General features: G+C 41.3%; 1 protein-coding gene across 3 annotated transcripts in view; it reads right to left on the bottom strand.

Moving 5' to 3' along the window:
• Nucleotides 1-19734, bottom strand: part of Sorcs1 (sortilin related VPS10 domain containing receptor 1) — a 442495-nt gene extending 422761 nt beyond the window's left edge. For 2 of the 3 annotated variants that reach the window (XM_090345930.1, XM_090345931.1), the window contains exon 1: nucleotides 19086-19646. In XM_090345930.1, coding sequence (XP_090202056.1) covers nucleotides 19086-19646 — 561 coding nt within the window. Of the gene's footprint in view, nucleotides 1-19085 lie in introns of all 3 variants that reach the window. The other variant, XM_090345933.1, reaches the window with a different exon arrangement.
• Between the last annotated feature and the right edge of the window lie 1263 nt (nucleotides 19735-20997).

The raw sequence follows: 20997 nt of genomic DNA, 5'->3' as shown, positions 1-20997 counted from the left end.
TAAAAATCTCCACAAACTCAGGGCTAAGTGAAGGTGTATACACAAATTTGGCCCATACTCAAAAATCTACACTGCTCTCCCTTTGTCAAAAGGCAAAAAAAAAACCTCTCCAGGTCATATAGTCCTTTGGCAGTCTTTCTTGTGCTATTTATAGTGATTACTTAGCCTATCTAAGAAACTAAACATCAACAGTTCACAGTAATAATAACCCAGATGTAGGCTAATAATAATAACTGGTCCATGTTCAGCTCTTTGAAGCTGGCCAGACACTAAGAACCTCCTATATGTTTTCTCATTTGTCTGTCACAACACTGCTGTGGAGTCATTATTATCAACCCCATTTTGTTTTTAATGAATTTGAGATTTAGAATATTTAAGTAATTTGTTCAAGGTCACCTAGCTAATAAAAAGTAGTAGACTCAAACTCAAGTTTGAGTTTGTAGCAAGTCATAAGCTTCCACTCCTTCATAAGAACAATGCCAATACTAAAGCCACATAGAAAATAAATCAATAGTTAAACCATCTCATTCTCAGTTCTGATCATTCATATATTTCTTTTATCTGTTATTATAAAAGAAATCATATTTCTTATGTCTGTTTTTATAAAAGAAAAAATCATATATACATATGTATACACACATATAGGTATATATATATGTATATTTGTGGGTACTGTAATCACATATATGTATATATATATATATACCTATATATGATAGCTGATGCATAACTGAGCATCAGCTTTTCAAGACTGGATAACCAAAAAAATACTTTGTACAATCTGTGGAGTTGCGCTCATCATCAACACTGTCATCTTATTCATAAACACTGGTTCCAGAAACTTAAGGTTTCAAAGAACACTTGAGAAAGTTAGTCTATGTTAAAAGATGCTAAAACTCAGATTTCTAACTGCATGACCCATGCAGTTTCACTGTGAGCAGGAGTTTCACACTATCATTTCTGTGTATTGCTTCTTTGTTGTTGACTTGTAAGTGTTGAGTATTCAAATGAATGAATAAACATTTGTTCCTATTGGATCATGTTGTCAGAGACTGGGCTAAAGCTCCAAATGGTTCCAGTTAATGTCTACAATACTGCTTGTTTGTTTCAAGAGAAATTCTTCCTATGACCTGACTTCCAGAGCAATTCTTATGCTACAGAGGCCAGCTCTGTCATCAATAATTGTTATAAGACACACACACACATACACGAAACATATATGTTGTTATTTTAACACCTTTTCCAAGATACTCAGTTACATCATCCAAATAAATTGCTCAATAATGAACATCATACATATATATGTGTAAACATATATGTACAAATGAATTTTGGTGAGTATTGTGCATATGCTTTGGGCAAACGATGTTTTGCAAATAGTCAGGTGACCTCCATTAGACAAATACAATATTGATTTCATTTTGTGCAAGAAGAATATATTCTGGAGAAACTCCATATCCTTTCTCATGTTTTTCAGCTAGAAGGCGCAGACCAGGAAACAAAGCCAGAATTTAATCACCATATTACATTGTCAGTGTTTTGAACCTTTTGGGTAAAGCCAAGGTATTTACATTCTGAAGTCCTTCACCCAGCATGCTGAGTTCTATCTTGAATAAATGGAAAAGCAAAAAAAAATTAGCATATGTACACAAATTGAGTTACTAAACATGTGAACTTAGGAGTCTCAGTTTAGGCAAAGTTTGGTTTGGAGCCATTTTGCCAGAAATGAATGCCATGAAAGGATGAGACACATTCATCTTAGTTAACATCAGAACAATTAAGCGCATTGCTGTCTTCTCCAGCACAGAGCAAACTTCTGCTTTCCCTCCCAGAGCCTGCTGGGAACACTGATGATGCACCAAGCTGTGGACGTATGCAGTGTGCCCAGAGGGGATTATTGAACTATTTTTCAAAAAGGCCAAAGTTACGTAACACAGATTTGCTTGGGGACAGCACTAGCAAATTGATTAAAACTTATTTGTGGCTTTTTATATTGTAATAAAAAAGTTATTACAGCAGTAGTCTCTTGGCTGTATGCATGCAGAAGTCTTAGACAGTGGGAAGTGGTGATGAGCATGGGATAGGAAAATCCTTAGGGTTCCTAGTTAAGCGTCTAATTGGATCTATTTAAAGGCTGGTTGTAGCAAAGAGGAGGTTTTGCCTTTGATCATGACTCCCCAGATGCCCAGCTTTCTTGCTGAACACAGGAGCTTCCCTCCATGGGCCCCCAGTGGTGTGCCTTGGACTGAGGAAACTCTGCTGAGACAGCTCAGTCCTTCCCATCTGCAGCACCATCCATCCATGGGCCACGGCGAATTCTGCAGCATCGAAAGCCCTAGTCTTCACCTTCTTCTAAACAGCCCCAATCCCTGTTCCATTTGCAATATCACAGGAAAAGAATTCTTAATGTTAACCCTTTGAAGCACCTTCCCTCGAAAGAGCAGAAGATACATGATGAGGGCCTCAGGTGTTAGCCTCCCCAACCAATTTAATAACTGCTCTCTCTCCCATTGCTTTCCTACTCAATGCTAGGAAAATGGATCCTGGGTTAGCCTCTCATTTGCTGCCTTCCAAGAGCCATTCTCTTATTTTCTTGCAGTTCCCAAGTGACAACTTTGGCAGAGGCTTGGGAAGAAGATGGATATTAAAGCATGAGCCATCAAGACAGAGATCCCAGAAGACTTCCTGTTGCTGTTCATTTTTTTTGAACATGAGATTGGGTGGGACCTTCAATTTTGTGGCACAGAGAACCTGGACTAGTAAAGAAAAAAGGAAGCAAAAGCCACAAATGTTATTCTTGCCTACAAATGCACTATGCTCAAAAGACAATTAGATCTACCTCGTTAACTGATCATTCTCAGACATGCATGCGAGAAGGGTATTGTATCAGGTATGGTGACTAAAAGGAAAATGGATGCTGTCCATTCTTTACAACTGCTGAATATTCACTTTTAAAATTTATTAAAAATCATAAGCATGCTCAGAACATAAGCTCACATCTTATCCTCTCTCTCTTCTTTGTTTTTGCACTAGTGAAAATTTTTAGCATGGTCAAATTCATACTCTGTATCTCTACAAGTTATCTCTAATGTTGAACATTGTCACCTGGGGCTTTTTTCCTGTCTTTTCTTAAATTCCATTTCAGTTGCTTCTCTCACCACCAGGTCACAAGCAGGATCATATTTATAGGTTTACAGATTGAGCAACACCTACACTATTGTGTGTTATGGCATTTTCTTTTTGAAATGAAATGCCCAGGTAACCAAAGAAACGTCTGTGAAAAACAGAAAAAAAAATGAAGTAGAAGTGGGACCACGACCCTGGTATCTGATTCCTAGCACAGAATCCTCTCTCTCAGTTTTTGGCATTTTATGAAATCACATGTTCTACTTCCAAAATCAAAAGATATGGTATGTAACATATAGAAAATAACAGCATTGATTGTATACATTTCATGACAGTGTACCTTGTTCCTGGCTGGCATTGTGTTACTATCAAAGTATGCGTATTTGTGTTTTTGTGTGTATGTGTATGCTTGTGTGTGTGTGTAAATCACAAACACTATCAGCATTTGGTGTGGGGTTAAGATACTCACACATGCCTTTGAAATAGGATCAGTGGTTGAATGTATTTTTTGAGTTGCCTTTCAGTTTTAGATTGTCTCTCTTCAACCAATATTTCGCTAACTGAATTCATTGTTTTCATAATTTATTCTCTCCCAAGTGAAATGATCATTTTGTCGGTGTCAAACACCTTCAGGATAAAGCACAGCAGCTTCAGTGTGATTTGCTGAGGGTCTTCCTGATACAAATGGATTCCTCAGCTATAGCTTCATTTCCCCCTCCACCTTGATCCCTGTGCTCTAGTCTTCCAGATGTGGTAGACCCTTCTACATATAGGCTATTTTCTTCATGAAAAGTACCCTTATTTTCTTTGATAACTACTACAGACATCACAATTTCTGGGACATCTTTGGTGATGCCTTACCTACATAGTCTGGCAAGAGTCTACATTCTGTTAACGCTTATGGATGGCACTTCCAAAGTACATCGACCCCACCCTTAGACCAGAAATTGAGAACAGGATTATTTCCATACTCTCAGTACGAACAGAAAGTCAAACACATAACACAGTTAATAATAATAAGGCAGATGTGGCTGAGTTACAAAAGAGAACTCAAAATCAAGGTTGTGATGATCATAGCCCTTGGCCTTTTCATAGTCAGTGGTGAGCAGTGAGCAATGGAGCCCCAGCTGGGGAGCCAGGTTCAGCACCGACTCATGGGGAACAGCTCCACCTGCTGAATGCAGTGTCATCCCTCCATCCCTTCAGCGAAGCTCGCTTCTAACCTAGATAGAAACAGGACACAGTTCTTTTTCTTTTTTTCTTTTTTTTTTAATAGAAACGACAGTATCACTATAGGAACAAGGAAGCATTTTTCCTGGATTCTTCATGAATTATAAGACTATATATCTATAAAAAATGTCCACCTCATCTCTGAACAAAGAAAGAAAAGAGAAGCGGCTATGTCAATATACCAAGGATGCAATGCATCCTTTAAAGAATTAGGGCACCGAGATACAAATAGTCATTACCATCTCCCTCTTCAATACGGTGAAAAAAATAATATCTATCCTCTAGTGAATGGAATTCTGCAGGGTGACAAACACCAGTGTAAGTGGTAGGTGGGGATGAGGTGGGAGAGTCAAAACTTAGACAAATGTATCAGACATTTCTGGATAGTGCAAGTTAGCCAAACTACAAGGTATACTGGGAAAAGCAAAGGATGATGAATAAAATCATGTACAGAATCAAATGATGTATCTGGGGAAGGACCAGAAACCCAGCAACTTCTGGGAAGAAAGCACTGCACCAGTCATCCCAAACTGGCAGATCACAGAAATCTAGTCTTGTCTACAGTGGGCAAAAGCCATTTAGTGTCTTGGTGTTCTGCCTAGATGATTGGTGAACTACTTACTTTTAAGAAATTCTTTCCTCACTAATTCATTTTTTTTGCTGGACAATTTACCTGAATATACTAAGTGTCTTAAGAGAATAGGTGTTAAATATAAATCCATTGTTCTTGCAAAAGGTCAAACATACATAAAATTTAAGCAACCTAAGAATAAGAAATTCCAGTAAAAACACAAGCAAGTTAATTACCCTGTAAATCATAAACCAAGGTCAAAATACTGAGCTTCATTCTAGATGAATACAAGAAACTTAGACTTTGGTGATGAAATATAGCAAGTTACACAATCTAGACTATGTAGTCCTTCATTGGGGAAAAGAAAACATACATCCCTTAGGACAGTCTCATAATCCAAAGGAGAGAGGGAGGAAGAGAAAAGATGACACCCCGCCCCAGATCCTTTAAAAAAAAGTTAAACCTACATAGCTACCATTCATTTCTCAAATTCTTTATGCTTTGAGGATGATTTTCAAGTTGGCTTCTAAGTGTAGAGCATGGGTGTATTTCTTCCCTCTGGCCTAAGGCAAAGACAGACACTTCCTAGCCATCAGCTGGAGTACCTGGCTTTGGCAAATCATATCCAAACCCCTCCTGCTGTGACTTCCAATGCCATTTGACTTATGTGGCCTGAATGCACTCTGCCTCTCCCTTGATTTCTCCATCTTTTTTATTCTTTCTAATTTGGGGTACTTTTTCAAAATTAACCAGGAACTTCATGCTTACATGAATAAAGACACTAAAAGAATACCTTTACTGTTAATCTTTATGGAGCATCAATGTTGATCATTTGTCCTCTATTAACAGAAGTTAAGTGTAATGATCCAGTATTAATCCAGTGTTCGTGGAATATATATATATATGTATATATATATATGTGTGTGTTATGTCCTAGGGAGTACAAAGACATGAGAGAAAATTACTAAAATAGACTTCACCTTAGTGAAATTATACAATCCAACTAATGCCTAATGCTTGGATAAAGGCAGAGAGACAGGGACAGTGACAGAGACAGGGACAGAGGATGCCTAGCACACCAGATTTGATTGTTTTTTTTAAAAATAACATTTAGCTATGTTTTCTTTCTTTTGTGAGCGGTTGGAAAAATTACTACAAAATAGCTTATATCCAAATGCAAAGGATTTAACATGCCGATTAAGTTTCCAGGCAGAGGAAACAGCATGAGCTAAGGAACAGGAACAGAATGAATGGGCCACTTGTGAATGGGAACTTGGAATGGTTGGGAGTATGTAAGCCTTTTAGACAAGAAAACCTAGGTCAAAGGATCACTCTCAAGTTGGCATACAGATCACCACAGGATCCACAATGTGCCTTACTGTTTTATTCTCCCTAAATCAGTAAATCAGTAGTTGGCAAATTTTCCTGAGAAGGGTCAGAGGATAAATATTTTAGGTCAATAAGTATATAATCTCTGTCACAACTTTTCAATATTGCTGTTGCAGAGACAAAGCAGATATAGGCCAGCAGATGAGTAAGCATGGCTGAGTTCCAATAACAATGTTCAATGACTTTCACATGTCACAAAATATTCTTCTAATTTTCCAGTGACTAAAAATTTGAGACTATTTTTAACTTATGAGACATAAAAAGTAGTGGTATATGAGTATAATTTGTTGAATTCATCCCTGAAATATTTACTGCCCATCTGCAAAAGAAAATATAAATTAATGTTTTGTGAGTAAGACCTGTATTATGGTACTTACAAAGATGGTATGTTTAAAAACAATTAAAACAAGCTTCTTTTTTTTCCTTCTCATTTTCCTAAAATTCTAGTCTAAACTAAAGGGTATCAAGCTGAGATTTGCACAAGAATTCAAGAGATAATCTAAGTGACCAGATGAGAATTCATTGTTATTTTTTAGCATAGGCATTTATATATCTCAAAAGCCTAACATCACCTGAAAAGCTGATTCTCAAGTCATTTTTTTTTGTGGGTCATAGGTCTTGAACTTGGCCTGACCACTGTTCCTGAGCTCTTCAACTCAAGACTACCGCCCTAACCTTGAACTTCCTATTTTCTAAAGTTTAACTGGAGATAAGAGTCTCAGGTCCTTTTGTGCCTGGGGTGGCTTTGAACTTTGATCCTCAAATCTCAGCCTTCTGAGTAGCTGGGATTACAAGCATGAGACACCACGCCCTGCCCCAAGTCATTTTTGTACTCAAATGGTGACATTTTTCAGTTAATTATTTTCTTTATAGGAAGACAAACCATTAGGCCAAAAATTTCCTTATCACAATACCCCCAAAGTCGTATAGGGACCTTCCAAGTTCACTCTAAGCACTAATCTGAGACTTAGATGAAAGAAAAGAGTGGAAACCAATGATGCTGAAATTGAGATGCCACCTCAACTTCAGGTGTGGTGAGCCAGCTGGGAGGATGCATTCTTTCTGTGTCTGAGGGTACATACTCTTTCCTTGGCTGTCTTTCCTCACCAGCTACTTGCTTCCTGTTCACTTTTCTCTTGTGTCTATATAGTAAGACAAGAATGATAAAGGAAGCAACTAATTAAAAACTGAGTTTATTGAGAATTTTCTGTATAATGTATCTCTATTGTCTTCTATTTTCAAGACATAATTATTTATGGATAACAATCATATATAATATTCTATGAAAGGCCTATTGTGTTAAAAATAGTATGTCTTTTATAAATATGCACCAACTCCATTTTAATATTCCCCAGCCCTAAAAGTTAGGAAGCACAAAAATAAGACCTTGTTTCACTCCTTGAAGTAGAACCACTAGGAAGAAAAGTTAAGAATAAGGCCAGGAGTTTGGACTAGTGGTAGAGTGCTTGCCTATCATGCATGAGGACCCGGGTTCAAGTCCTCAGTACCACATACCATAAAAAGCCGGAAATGGTGTTATGGCTCAACTGGTAGAGCTCTAACCTTGAGGAAAAACTCAGGGACAGTGTTCAGGCCCTGAATTCAAGCTCCACGACTGGCAAAAAAAGAAAAGTTAAGAATAATTTCTACCATTGTTAAATTGTCAACAAAGCTTCAAAATGTTTTGTGCACACACATCTGTATGCATGAGTGCTTGTATGTGAGTGTAAGAATTTGAGGGGCAATTTATAAATTTAGGTTGTGAGGGAATTCAAATTCCTTGGTCTAGTGTGTAGTCAATAACTTCATACTAGAAAATTCTCCAAAGTAGATATTTAATTTTACAACATCATTGTTGGCCTTGGTCCCAGATACTCTGGACCAAGGTGATGAAGAAAGAGTATTTCGTCCCAATGATAGTTTGTCTACAATGCTGATGACCTAAGGTGAACCCAAAACCTAATATAAGAGAATTCAAAATGGGCTTGAATGGCCTTTCCACTTACTCATCCCTAGTCTCTCTGCAAAATGCATAATCTCCAGTAGAATCCCAACTTAAATGTCACATCCCTTTAAAACCCTATCTCCCACTCTTAGGCAAAATTAGTCGTCCACTTCTCCTCCACATTCCTCCTGCTCACTATACAAAATTCTACAATTGCTATTATGCATTTAGCATACTAAGTTGCAATTTTTCTGTTTACACATCTGTCTGTTTCTGTTAGGACGGACACCCTCAAGGGTAAAGATCAGGTCATATTTGTTTTTTCATTTCCAGCATTCAGCACATCCCTGACATTAACAGCCACTTAAAACAAATTTTAGTATCTTTTATTATTGAAAATGCACAACCACTGAAAGCATTCCAAACAGCATCGTCTTGTGTAAAAGGTTAAATGTCTTATCCTTCATCTAGAACATCAATCTCCTTTCCCCAAAATAAAAATCAGGCTAAAAAAATTTAATGCCTAAATACTTCTGAAAATACTTCTACCATTTCACACCCATCACACACACAGGAATGGTGCACCTGCAGCCACCTGAGGAGACAAGGTGCAAATTCTTGCAAATTCAAAAGGCCAAAGAAACTGCTGAGTAAAAAAGGTAGAGTTTTTGTTGTTGTTGTTGTTGTTGTTGTTTGTTCTTTTCCTGCTAAATCCCAGATACATTTAAAAATTTTTATTACCTTATTATATAATATTTCTTTTCACTCAGAGGCACTTTTCCTGTCTTAATTCATATTTTCAGTGGTTTCCTTCAGTTTGTCTACTGGTCTCTGTCAAAATGGCTTTCTCTGTCTATGGGATTTTTATGCCTGTCTCTTACATTTCTTTGTTAAGCAGTCTCTACTGTCTAATTTTCTCTGTTTTCTTTTACCCCTGGCATCTACTATTCTCTTTCTTTGTTTCTCTCTGACTTTTCCACTCTGTCATAGCCCTCTTTTCATGTTTCTTTCCTATGTTTAAATTTGCATTTTTTGTTATTTCCATTCCTTCTTCCTTTAATTCTACTCCCTTTTCTTTTTCTGTCACTACTCTTCAAATTCTCCATTCAGTGTTCACAGTTAGTTAATACCACCCCTTGGCTTTACAAGGCCATTTTGCTTTCAGTAGTAGAGATTTAATGTTGCATGTGGCTGTTAATCTTACTGTAAATACACGGAGCATCAGATATTTATTATATATTCATTCATTTGCACATCTATGTTTCAGAGATGGGGACCAAGACCAAGACAGAGACTGAAATTTAAATAAAAATACATAGTAGTATCGACTTGAGAGATGACAGTCAGTAAAATTTCTGGCATGTGCAGTCAGGTTGGTAAAATCACCCCAAGAGAGCTTTCTCCTTAGAATCACCAGGGATGGCTAGAGAAGAAGGCCTGGTGAAGCATATCAGTGCATACTTGGAGAGATCTTACCACTGAAAAAGACAGGGGCACCAAACTCTCTCCTAACAGCTGTGATTAGAAGAAGCAAAAGAAGAAACATAAAGGTGAGGGCTTTGTCCAGGTCACTTGTAACAAGGTCAAGGACACACATTTCTTTGATCTTTCTTTTCCTTTTATTTTCTTTTTTTTTCAGAAAACTTGTTTGAAAACAACTGAAGCAAGGCATTTTTCTGAGCAAAAAACAAAAAAATGACAAAAATTAGCTATCATCTCAGCATTCATCATAACCACAGTCAAATGCTGAGAACCACAGACACTTCCTATGTGTGTATACACACATTATTTACTTTATTTTTGTGTCCCTGGGAATTGTGCCTAATGGTTGGTACTTGCAAGCCACAATCTACTAGTCTGCCAGCAATTTTGCTTTCTATTTTGTTCCTGGGAGAGGGTCTTACTAATTGTGTCCAGGCTGGTTTGGAATTGCCAATCCTCCTTCCTCTGCTTTCACTGTCACTGATATTACGGACCTCCATTACCATGCCCAGGAAAACAAAATCACAACATACTATTAATAGCCTAGTGGTAGAGTGCTCACCTAGCACATGCACAAAGACCCAGGTTAGATTCCTCAGTACCACATACACAGAAAAAGCCAGAAGGTGCTGTAGTTCAAGTGGCAGAGGGCTAGAAAAAGAAGTGTCCAAGGACAGTGCCCAGGCTGTGAGTTCAAGCCCCAGGACTGGCAAAACAACAACAAAAAAGAAAATGGACTGAACTTTTATTCCATGCAAGTAAATATCTAGGAACTTAGATATGAAAGAACCACATAGACAGAAAATATCCTTGGCTTTACGGACCTCAGGTGGTTCTGTTTTGCAATCTATTTCTTTTTTACTTTCCTGGTATTTCTTGAGATAATTTTTCTTACTCAATATATGCATTTATGTCTTTTAATAGCTTCGGAAATTTGCAACACACTTTGTACAAGGTCATAGCTTGTTTGTATTACATGAAAGCCAGTTTTCTCCAAAGTAATAACAAATAAAACAAATATTTAATATGCAAGTTTCATGTGTAAAGAGCTGGAGATGTTAAGAGGGATATAAAGAAAATAGTACAACTGTACCCTGAGCCCTTAGTAAAGATAAACTAATAAGAGTGATGAAAAGTACATGCAAGAACAGAAACATTATCATGAGTAACATATTAGAAATATCTTTCAGTCAGACACACCTAAATACTAGTAATATTAAACAGCATGTAGAAAGCCATGAAGATAACAGCTAATTCACTCATTGCCTTCTCTGTACCAGAGGCTACATTAAGCATTTGTACATGTTGTCATCTCTCTTAACAGCATGCAGTCTCATAAAAAGTACACATTACACTCCGTACTTTGCCAATGGGGATACTGAGGCATAGAATTACATAGTTACTGGCCTAAGCTCATGCATCTAGTGTAAGTGGGACAATAAACTTATTTCTAAGTTTTATACCGTATTATAAATAACGTATGTTTTTTTTTACCACTTCATTTTTGTTCCTGATTTGGCGGCTAGCCAGAAAAAATAATTTCCAAGGAAACACTGATCAACAGACAGTAATATTCATAGGGGTCTATGTACTTCTCATGTGATCTCATGTGATCAGGTATATGACACTGGAAGTCAGATTTTCCATTCATGATTTGATGAAAACCGTGAGCCTGCATGGAACTTCTTCCAGCTCTGAACCAAAAAATAAATGAAGTCCATTAATACAAAATGGAAATTGTACAGATAACGGAAGAAGTTCACAAATCTTAAAACCCTTGTTCCAATCTTAAGGGAATAATTGTCAAGTTTGAGTTGTCCTTAAGAATTTCCTGGGGAGGTTTCGAACCATGAAGTCTCCTGACATTATTCTTCATTGAGAAATCTGAAAGTGAGCCCCATAAGGGATTTGTTTGGGGGAATATGAGTGTCTCTTTGCCCCATTAACAATCTCTCCATCCTTTCAGCCAAATGCATGTCAGCACAAACAGACTGCAGGTGAGTTTCTAAAACAGGGTGTTGAACATGACTGAAATCACCCTCTTTCCTTTAATGGAGCTAATCAAGTGTGTGGTGGAATTGCTGAGATAAGGGGAAGACTTTTCACTTTTCACAACAACTCCAAATTCCCCTGTATAGGCCCTGGAACAAGATGGATAGTCCTGAGTGTTGAGCATCCATAGCCCCTGCTACTCGGGCTAGGGCACGATGGCTAGAGGCATCCATCCATGGGCACATAGGCACAGCTTGATTAGCTGGTTTTCTGATAACATGATTCTTATTAGTACTTTCTTTTCAAAAGCACACAAGTTGTCTATACTTTCACTCTAGGGTCATTAGGCAGCAGGGAGTGACAAAAGAACTCATCTCACACATTCTCCCTGGATAACAAGAAGATAGTCCGCCACATCAGGGGGTGAGCAGAGGTGAAGGCTTTGATCAATCTACAGCAAACTTATTTCTAAATACAGTGTCACAGGAGAGTTCACAGACACGAGAACAGGGAGGCCCAAAAGTGTGTCGTCCACGCCAGCAGTTTCCTTACCAACCCGGGACTATGATCTCTGCGTTCTCACTAGAGTAACTCAAAAATGAACCCATGCCAAGAAAACCTCATAAGCGACTAGAAAGAGTTTTGAGTTAGACTGGGAGAAAGTTAAATCTTAGCTTGGTCACTTGCTACCTGGGCAATCTTGAGCAGAAACTCCCCGTCCCCCATCTACAGATCTTAGAAAGATAATAAGGGACGGCCAGTCTGAAAATACCTATTAAGAACAGAGTGAAACAATATGGTGATGTTCCAGAGCTAACTTCAGATAAGCAGCTTGCTAGTGTTAGTGACTGTTTATGTGAGCAATAAAGAAGTTATTGTAATCATCACTTTGTCCTGATGCAGAAAATGTTCCTTAGCACTCACAAACTTCCTTTTCTTCTCTTCCCCTAAAATGTTAGAAGTGAGAAAAGCAGTAGATGGTGACTCAGTTTAAATTTTTAAGCAAGTGAAATCCATTAACATCAATCCACACTCCCTCAGGGTGAATACTGCGGCTCCAGAATGTCATACCCTAGGTTCTCTTGACTGAGGCCGCCTTGAATATTATGTTTAACTCCATATCAACTGCATAAGACGATTAAAGAGAGAGAGGGTAGGTGGCACTACTGCTTCACCCTCCTGACACACCCCTTCTCACAAGCAATAAAACCAGTTATAAGCAGTCTTTTCTTGAAAGTTCATTAGCAGCATTAAAAGTGCAGTAGAACTATGTGCAGGCATCTCATGTTTATAATCCTAGCTACTTAGGAGTCTGAAATCTGAGGATTACAGTTTAAAATCAGATAGAGTGGAAAAGTCAGGAAGACTCAGCCTCCACAAGAGAGCCATGGCAAAAGTGGTAGAGTGTCTCAAGGAAAAAAAAAAAGTTGGGACAGTGCTCAGGCCCTGAGCTCAAGCCCCAGGACTGGCACATACACATAAAAAATGTACAGTAAATATGTTATTACAATGAATCTCATTTTATTTTCTTTTTTTATGTATGTGGTACCAAGCATGGTAGGCAAGCACTCTGCCACGAGGCCAAATTCCCGGGCCCCTAAATCTCATTTTCAGAAGGTCCCATCCTCTCTTTTTATGAGGAAGACCATTACTTTGAATAAGATCTCTTACTATGAAGCTCTCCACCAATAACTTCAACCTCCAAAACCCTTGAGTTCCATAATCACTCCGTTTTATGTCCACAAACCTTATTGATACAGCCACATCATCTTTACCAAAGCTTGATGCTAAGATGTAGCTGTATGCTAACACCAGCCAGTGTTGGACAAACCCAAGCATCAGTCATACAGTGTGAGTAAATGTTTCTGGTCTTGTTCTACTAACTGGCCTGCTTATAGCAACACCTTGCTTTTCTTATAGGAGGGATGTAGATGATATACATCTTCCTGTATTATATATAGGAATCTGGTGTGAATGAAACTGAAAACTAAAGTCTTTGAAAACTAAAGCATTTTGCAAAGAGGGAAAAAAAAGGTGATAACTGATCTAAAGTGGCATAACAACATTCCAGAGTGCTATAGAAAGACACAATGTCTTTTATACACTTGTAAAATTTCATATAAAATTTCCTACAGAGTATTTGCATCTTTAAAAAAATTTCTTCTGTACTTATATCTATGAATAAGCCCTGTACTAAACAGTGCACAGAAAGAGTCCACCTTCATTTCTTTCCATGAGTTGACTACTCCATCTATCTACCCAATCTGAGCAGAATTTGAGCTCTTCACAACTATGCGTTGTATTTCCCTGGAACCTGGCTCTACTCTGCCCCTAGCACATCACTTCCCTGCCACTGAGCAGAAATTGTTTGGCAATCTCCCTTTCAGGAGAAACAAGTGTATTTTTCTAGCTCTTCTAGCCAGGGATAGAGGGCAAGAATTGAAAGATACACAAAAACAGCACAAATCATCTGCATACACTTAATGATTTAATACAGACAGGCATGGACCCAAATTAATTCATTCTTCAAATGCCCTGGCCAGTGCTATTGATCATTAAGAATTAAGCAAAAGAAAATCCTTTGCTGGGAATGTGTATGTGGAAAATGTCAAAGCATCAGAGTCTCCAGCTGGGATTTGGTGTGCAAACAAGGTCAGTCATGGATCTCAATGATCACACTAGTTTCGATTTTCTTATTGACCCTGAAATACCAAAATTCACTACACGGCTGATGTGAGTGTATTTTTATTGCTTTACTCATAATTTTAAAACTCCATTTAATATGAGGATTCTCAGGCTCATAGAATGGAGTGTCGATCAGGCAGTATGTTCTTGCACAAAAGCGCTAAGAATCACCCCCAAATCTGTTTACTTCCAAAACTTCTTTCTTCTGCAACACATCACAATGGCACAGTATCAGACTAACTAGGAAAGCAATTGTGTAGAACTGCTAGGAAAAAAGGAATATATTTTCTCATTTTTCTTCCAAAAAAAAAAAGAGATAAAAGAAAACAGGAAACTACACATCAAAATATAACCAACTCAACTATTCCTATACAAACTCTCTAGAAAACTGCATTTACCATTAAATCAGAAAATGACTCTATTCTTGAAATGAAACAGATCTGAAAGTGTAATGATTATAGGTTACCCTCCTTCAGTCACTAGAAGTAGATGCCAACTCTTGTAATATCAAAGGTCCATGGTAAATCCCTTGCTTTAGTATAAAGTGACAGAGCTCACAGCTAAAAGTAGGCCATTCCCACCATCACTAGAAATCAACTCAACATTAATCCTATGAATTCCAGAGATCTAAGCTTTTCTAGCCTCCCAAAGAATCCCCAGCCAGCCTTGGGGATTGGAGTTGGATCACTTGTAGTTGCAAGTCTTTGCTCTAGCATGAATCTATTTCCTCTTGGCAATTCTTCTAGCCTTGCAGAGCCTCAACTGCTTCATCTGTGTGATGGAAAAGTGACTTTATATTCAGGGCATGGTTCTAAAAATTAAATGGGATGGGACCTGCCTAGCATGCAAGAAGACCCAGATTCAATTCCTTGGTACCACATACATACATGCCGGAAGTGGTGCTGGGGCTCAAGTGATAGAGCTCTAGCCTTGAGGAAGCCCACAGACAGTGTTCAGGCTCAGAGCCCAAGCCCCAGACTGGCAATAAATAAATAAATAAATAAATAAATAAATAAATAAATAAATAAATAAAATAAGTGGGATGATAAATGCAAATCATCTACCAGCCCCAAGTTGGGACTCAGTGTATTCACATGGTTATGGATGGAAAACATCAAGATCCAGAATAACTGAAGAAAAGAGGGCCATCAAAACCAGCCAGGCCCTCATGTTCTATGCAAATGCAGCAAGAAAGCTCTCATGAAGGCAAAATTAAAGACAAGTTAAAAGTCTTTGGGCCGGGAGTTTGGCCTAGTGGTAGAGTGCTTGCCTAGCATGCAAGAAGACCTGGGTTCGATTCCTCAGTACCACATGCATAGAATAAAGCTGGTGATGAGGCTCAAGTTGTAGAGCTCTAGCCTTGAGAAAGTCCAGGGACAGGGCTCAGGCCCTGAGCTCAATCCCAGGACTGGCAAAAAAAAATCTTTGCTAGCAAACTGTAACACTACCAGTGAGAAAAAGGCAGCATGGTGAATCGAAAAAGTTCAAATGAACTCAAAAATAAAAACAACTGTCACCGGGATTTTTTTAATAAAAATTATTGATGGTGGAAATCCTTGGAATGGAAGGATAAAAAATATATACCATCATGCCCATTATGCACACATACACAGACGTGTGTATGCGTGTGTATTACCACACTAAGCAATACTATGTAATTTTAGATGAAGGCACAGCATGCCTGTGATGAGTGGGGAAGGAACAATATGTTCTTGCTTATGACATCAAGCTCATGACAAATGATTCATACTCAGCACCTTTCATGCCAGAAGATACCCCCAGGTGTTCCACCGTCTCTAACAACAGTTTCCACCAAGCAAGAAGACTACAGCACGGAAGAATCACATCACACCCACGGAGGAGGCAGAGCAGTCATGTCTTTACACAACCGCACAAGTCCAACAGCTGAGGGGGCAGAAGAGAGAAGGGAAGGCGACGAGCCAAGAATCCAGAATTCCTCTTCAGTCTGACAGACAGCCTATAATTACCACCCATTTGCACCTTGAAAGCAGGTGTAATTGTAATCACAGGCTCTTTGTAGCACAGGATTTTTTTAGCTAAAGGTGAGACAGGTTTGGAGCATGTATGTTGCCCGAGTCCCTGACTGAATTTGAGGGAGACTTAGTACAGAAGAATATTACAATATAAAAAGATGAGAGATCTTGATTTTTACACTTTATTTCGGTTTGGAGCTTTCCCACAGTGGGGTAATGTGGAAGAAGTCCTAATGGTTGTAGAGGAATTCACAGTCATGGGACCTTCTTACATATATTCTGGCAAAGGATTTTCCTTAATAAATCTGACATGAATTGCCCTCTTTTTAGAGATGGAAGTTCTGGACCAAAGCATGATGAATTGGCTATGGTCCACCCACAAGTCAGTAAGACTGGAAGTTACATTGTGTCTTTGTTTTCATCTTACAAAGTTTGCAGAAACTTTTAAGCTTTGTCTCCTATAAGTTTGGTCCAGACAATTAGGCAAAAGTTGATTTTGGAGGACCTGGATGAAATTGATTTCTCTTTCTCCTCTGAGGGTACGTGTGCATAAAAAAGAAGAGTAAATATGTGTGATGAGCAGGGCAGAGACTGAGGAAGGGGTGGTGATGGTCCATGTCTTTCTGAAGTCAGACTTCCAGAGTGGTGGTTTCATGTCATTGGTTATCATCTTTCATGTGTTCAAACTTTTAGCACTCACCACTTTGATTTTTTTTTCCTACAACCTCTCTGATTTGCTTGTCTGTCCTAGACTCTAACCCTAACCAGTCCTACAGGACCTAGATATATCAATACAAAGACCAAAAAATAAAAATAAAAATAAAAAGGGTTGGCAGTGCTTGGCCCCATTTCTTAAATGGAGGTTAAAATTTGCCAACTATGTACTTTCCTCTTCTCTCTTTCCAAGATCTTTCAAGAGATGAATTGATGTAGAGGTCTAATGGGTAAGTGATATTTTACAGCCTGAATTACATTAAAAGCCAGAAATGTTTTCTTGACTCCAAAGTTTTTCCTCCTAATACAACAAGCTCTAACATATTGGAAGTGTTTTAAATTTCCCCCATAAAGCCAGAGCTTTGAATTAATAGCTGAAAGCAGTGTGAAACTTATTCAATCAGCCTAAGAAGCTTAAAGTTCAAATTACAGGATTAATTTTAGTGGCTGTGATATGAAAGATAAGATAGTTAGGTTAAAGGATAAGGGTAGAGTTGTCCAAAACTTGAATGGAAAGAATATCAACTTCAATAATTTGATTCAACCCCTCCTGGGAACCTTAAAAAAAAAAACTTGTCTGTAGGTGGGCTTAATTTTAAGGAACACTGCTGATACTCTCAGGACAGAGCAATCAATACAAAATACTACGCACCACATTTTGCCATAATGTAGGAATGTACAATAACAAGCTATATTTTAAATGCCCCCCCCAAAAAAACCTGACAATAGGCACAACTCTGGAAATTTTCCAGGAATTATACCACACAGGAAAACAAATTATAAGGCACCGAGTTGCTTAGATAGTGCACATTATAAACATTGATATTCCCATTTACCTGACTGAATCTTCACCTTACATTTGTTTCTCTCCCTTTTTCTAGATCTTTTATTATTTTTTAAATGTTCTTCTGTTCTGCTTAATAGCAGCACAGAGGAGCTTCCACAGTTTTAAATTATCATCAGTTATTCCCATCAAAGCTAGTCTGTTACTATTTCAGGTCATTCAAGTTTCTAGGTGGGGTTGAAACCAAAATAGCTCTCTCAGATTCCCAGTCCTGCAGTCTTTCCGGGGGGGAAAAATGTAAAACCATCTCTGATATAACCATCTATCAGAGTCATGTACCCTGAATCCTCTGGAATTTCCTCCTGGGATCCACCAATCCTCTTTCCTGCTTTCACACAGACAATACCCAGTCTTTATTGATGTTCCTCCCTAGAGGAGGCCTGGGGTGTGCGGGTGGGGGGGAAGAACAGGGGACTCTTGTCTCTGGGATCTATCTGGTCTTCCTAAGAAGAGACTGAGCACTGCGGAAAGCCTCAGCTCTCAAAAGAAGCCTGTAAGTGCTTTTGCCAAGATCTCTTCTCTAAAACTTGGTCCCTGCAAGCGGAGGACACCACTGGCTCCGGAACACCTTACATCCCACTGCAGTTTGGGTCACTGGTGGCGAAGAATGAATTAGGCGCTCTACATGAAAAGAATGCAAGAAGCCTACAAAAATGGTCTTTTAGACTGGTCCTCAAAGTCTAGCTAGTGCAGGGAAAGTCACTTTGAGGAGATGTCAGTCAGCTTGGGAAGTTAACCCTTTCTTTTCTGCATCCAGAATGGTTGAATGTCCCTCTGCTTAATCTTCACTTGCACAGACCAGTAGAACTAAAATAATTTAATAATAATAATAATAATAATAATAATAATAAAGCAGGAAAGAGGAATTTGTCTCCCCCGTTCAGACAATTGTTTGGGATTTCCTTCCTTCCAGAGGACTCTGCAGGTGCCGGTGGAAGGGAGGGTAGTGGAGGTAATACAACTCCTGAGGGAGACGGACAGAGAAAGGCACTTTGTAGCATCTCTCCAGCCCCTAACAACCATCCTCCCCAAATCCTCCATCCCACTGGGCGCTGCCCACTTTAACCCTTGGCATCTTCGACCCCCTGTGCCCCTCAGCTCGGCTCTACTCACGCTGCTGTTGTGGCCAGACCAGTGGACCATGGCTTGGTTGTGCGCCGAGTCGCCGGTCAGAGCGAAAGTGGTGCTGGTCAGCCTGAGCTCCTCCATCCGGAAGCGGGTGGCTTTGTCCGGGTCCCTCTGGGGAGCCCCGGGCTCCGGCCGTCCTCCATCGCTGAGCACTCCCCGGGGGCTTCGACTGGCGCCTTCTTCCAGCTCAGCCTCCTCCGGGTCTGGACCGCTCCTTCTCCTGCGGCCGGAACGAGCAGCCACCGCGATGGACGCCCCGGAGTCCCGAGCCCGCTCCAGGGACAGCGCTCGGTCCCCGGGGGCCACTGCAAACAGGGGGCGCCCCAGGAAGGGCAAGGGCGTGGGGGGCGCCCTGCCCGGGGGTCCCTGGTGAGACGAGGCCCCCGGGGTCGGGGTCCAGACCGGGGTCGAGCTGAGTGGCTCCAAGGGGCAGCAGGAGTGGGCGCTGCGCACGCGAGGAGCGAAGAGGACCAAGAGCCCCACGCCCGCGACGAGCGCGCTCAGCCCGGCCGGGGAGCCGCCGCCGCCGGCGCCAACTTTTCCCATCTCGGAAGCAGAGAGAAGCGGAGACCAGGAGGGGGTGGGGGGTCGTCCCAGACCGCGGACGGCGACGCGGGGCTCTCGGCTGGCGACGGCAGGGACGGGAGCTCAGGATCCCAACTCCATCCAAGTTGGGGCGCGATGGGGAGGGCGGGCGAGCTGGCGGCGGTGGTGGTGGTGGTGGTGGTGGTGGTGGTGGCGGCGCGGGGCAAGTGGCGGCCGCTTGCCCCGGGGCTGGGCTGGTGCGGAGCGCGGGTTGGGACAGAACGAGCCACCGCCGGCGCGCGGGGGTGGAGCTGAACTGAAGTCACAGGCGGAGCGGGCGCGGGCGCGGGCGCCGGCGGGGGACGCGGGAGCGGGCGAGCGCAGCCGGGGACTCCCGGAGCCGCGCGTCCCGCCGCCTAGCTGCGCTGCGCACCCCGGGGAGGGGGAGGCTGCCCGCCCCGCACCAGGGCGCCCCGCCGCCCGGCGTCCCCCTGGCCTCTCCCGCCCCGCGTCCTCTCCCCGCCCTGCGCCCCCGCCTCGGTGCGTTTGCGCCAGCAGCCCCGCGCAGCCTTCCTCTTCCGTGGGGGCGGCCGGCCTGCGGGCTCCCGGAGCCGCCGCTGGAGTGAGATGGCGGGGGGTGGGGGGGGCGGGGGGGGGTGGAAATGTATGGAGGATTCCTGTGTCTATATGATTTCTGTCGGTCTCTGTTGCTGCTTCTCTCTTGCTCCTGTCTCTCTGGAGGTGTCCAGGCTGGGAGCTGGGGAGAGGTGGGCTCCCGCGCGGCTTCCCGTCTCCGGGTGGGTGAGTTGGCGTCCGGATCTCGTACTCTGAGCTAAGCCTGTGTGTGGCACAGCTCAGGGGAGATCCCAGAAAGACAGCAGCAGAGAGTGATGTAATTCAGCGATCTCTCTCTCTCTTTCTCCCTCTCTCTCCCTCTCTCCCCCTCCCTCCCCTCTCCTCTTCTCTCTCTCTCTCTCTCTCTCTCTCTCTCTCTCTCTCTCTCTCTCTCTCTCTCTCTCTCTCTCTCTCTCTCTCTCTCTCTCCTCCCTCCCTCCCTCCCTCCCTTCCTCTCTGTCTCTCTTTCCCCCTCTCTTGGTGTATGTGCGCGCGCATGCACGCGCGCCCCTATGATCACGACCTCCCATGGAACTCACTGTACTCACCCGAGGTTTCCAGCGCGTAATCGCGCTCCAGAACCCGTTCCTCAGCTTATGTATCCTGGCATTCCTAAAACAAGGCAGACGAGGACAGGAAGACCAAATCTGGAACTTGGACAAAATGACCTCTTCATGTCTTTATATTTCATATGACATTGAGTCCTCACAGTCTCCTAGGGTAAAAATTCTGTCCGTCATTCATTCCATATATTTAC

This window comes from Megascapheus bottae, chromosome 15, assembly GCF_031878675.1.
Source record: "Megascapheus bottae isolate mThoBot1 chromosome 15, mThoBot2.hap1, whole genome shotgun sequence".
NCBI classification, from domain to species: Eukaryota; Metazoa; Chordata; class Mammalia; order Rodentia; family Geomyidae; genus Megascapheus; species Megascapheus bottae.
Note: the sequence above shows the minus strand (reverse complement) of the source record. Positions and strands in the feature narration are given on the sequence as shown.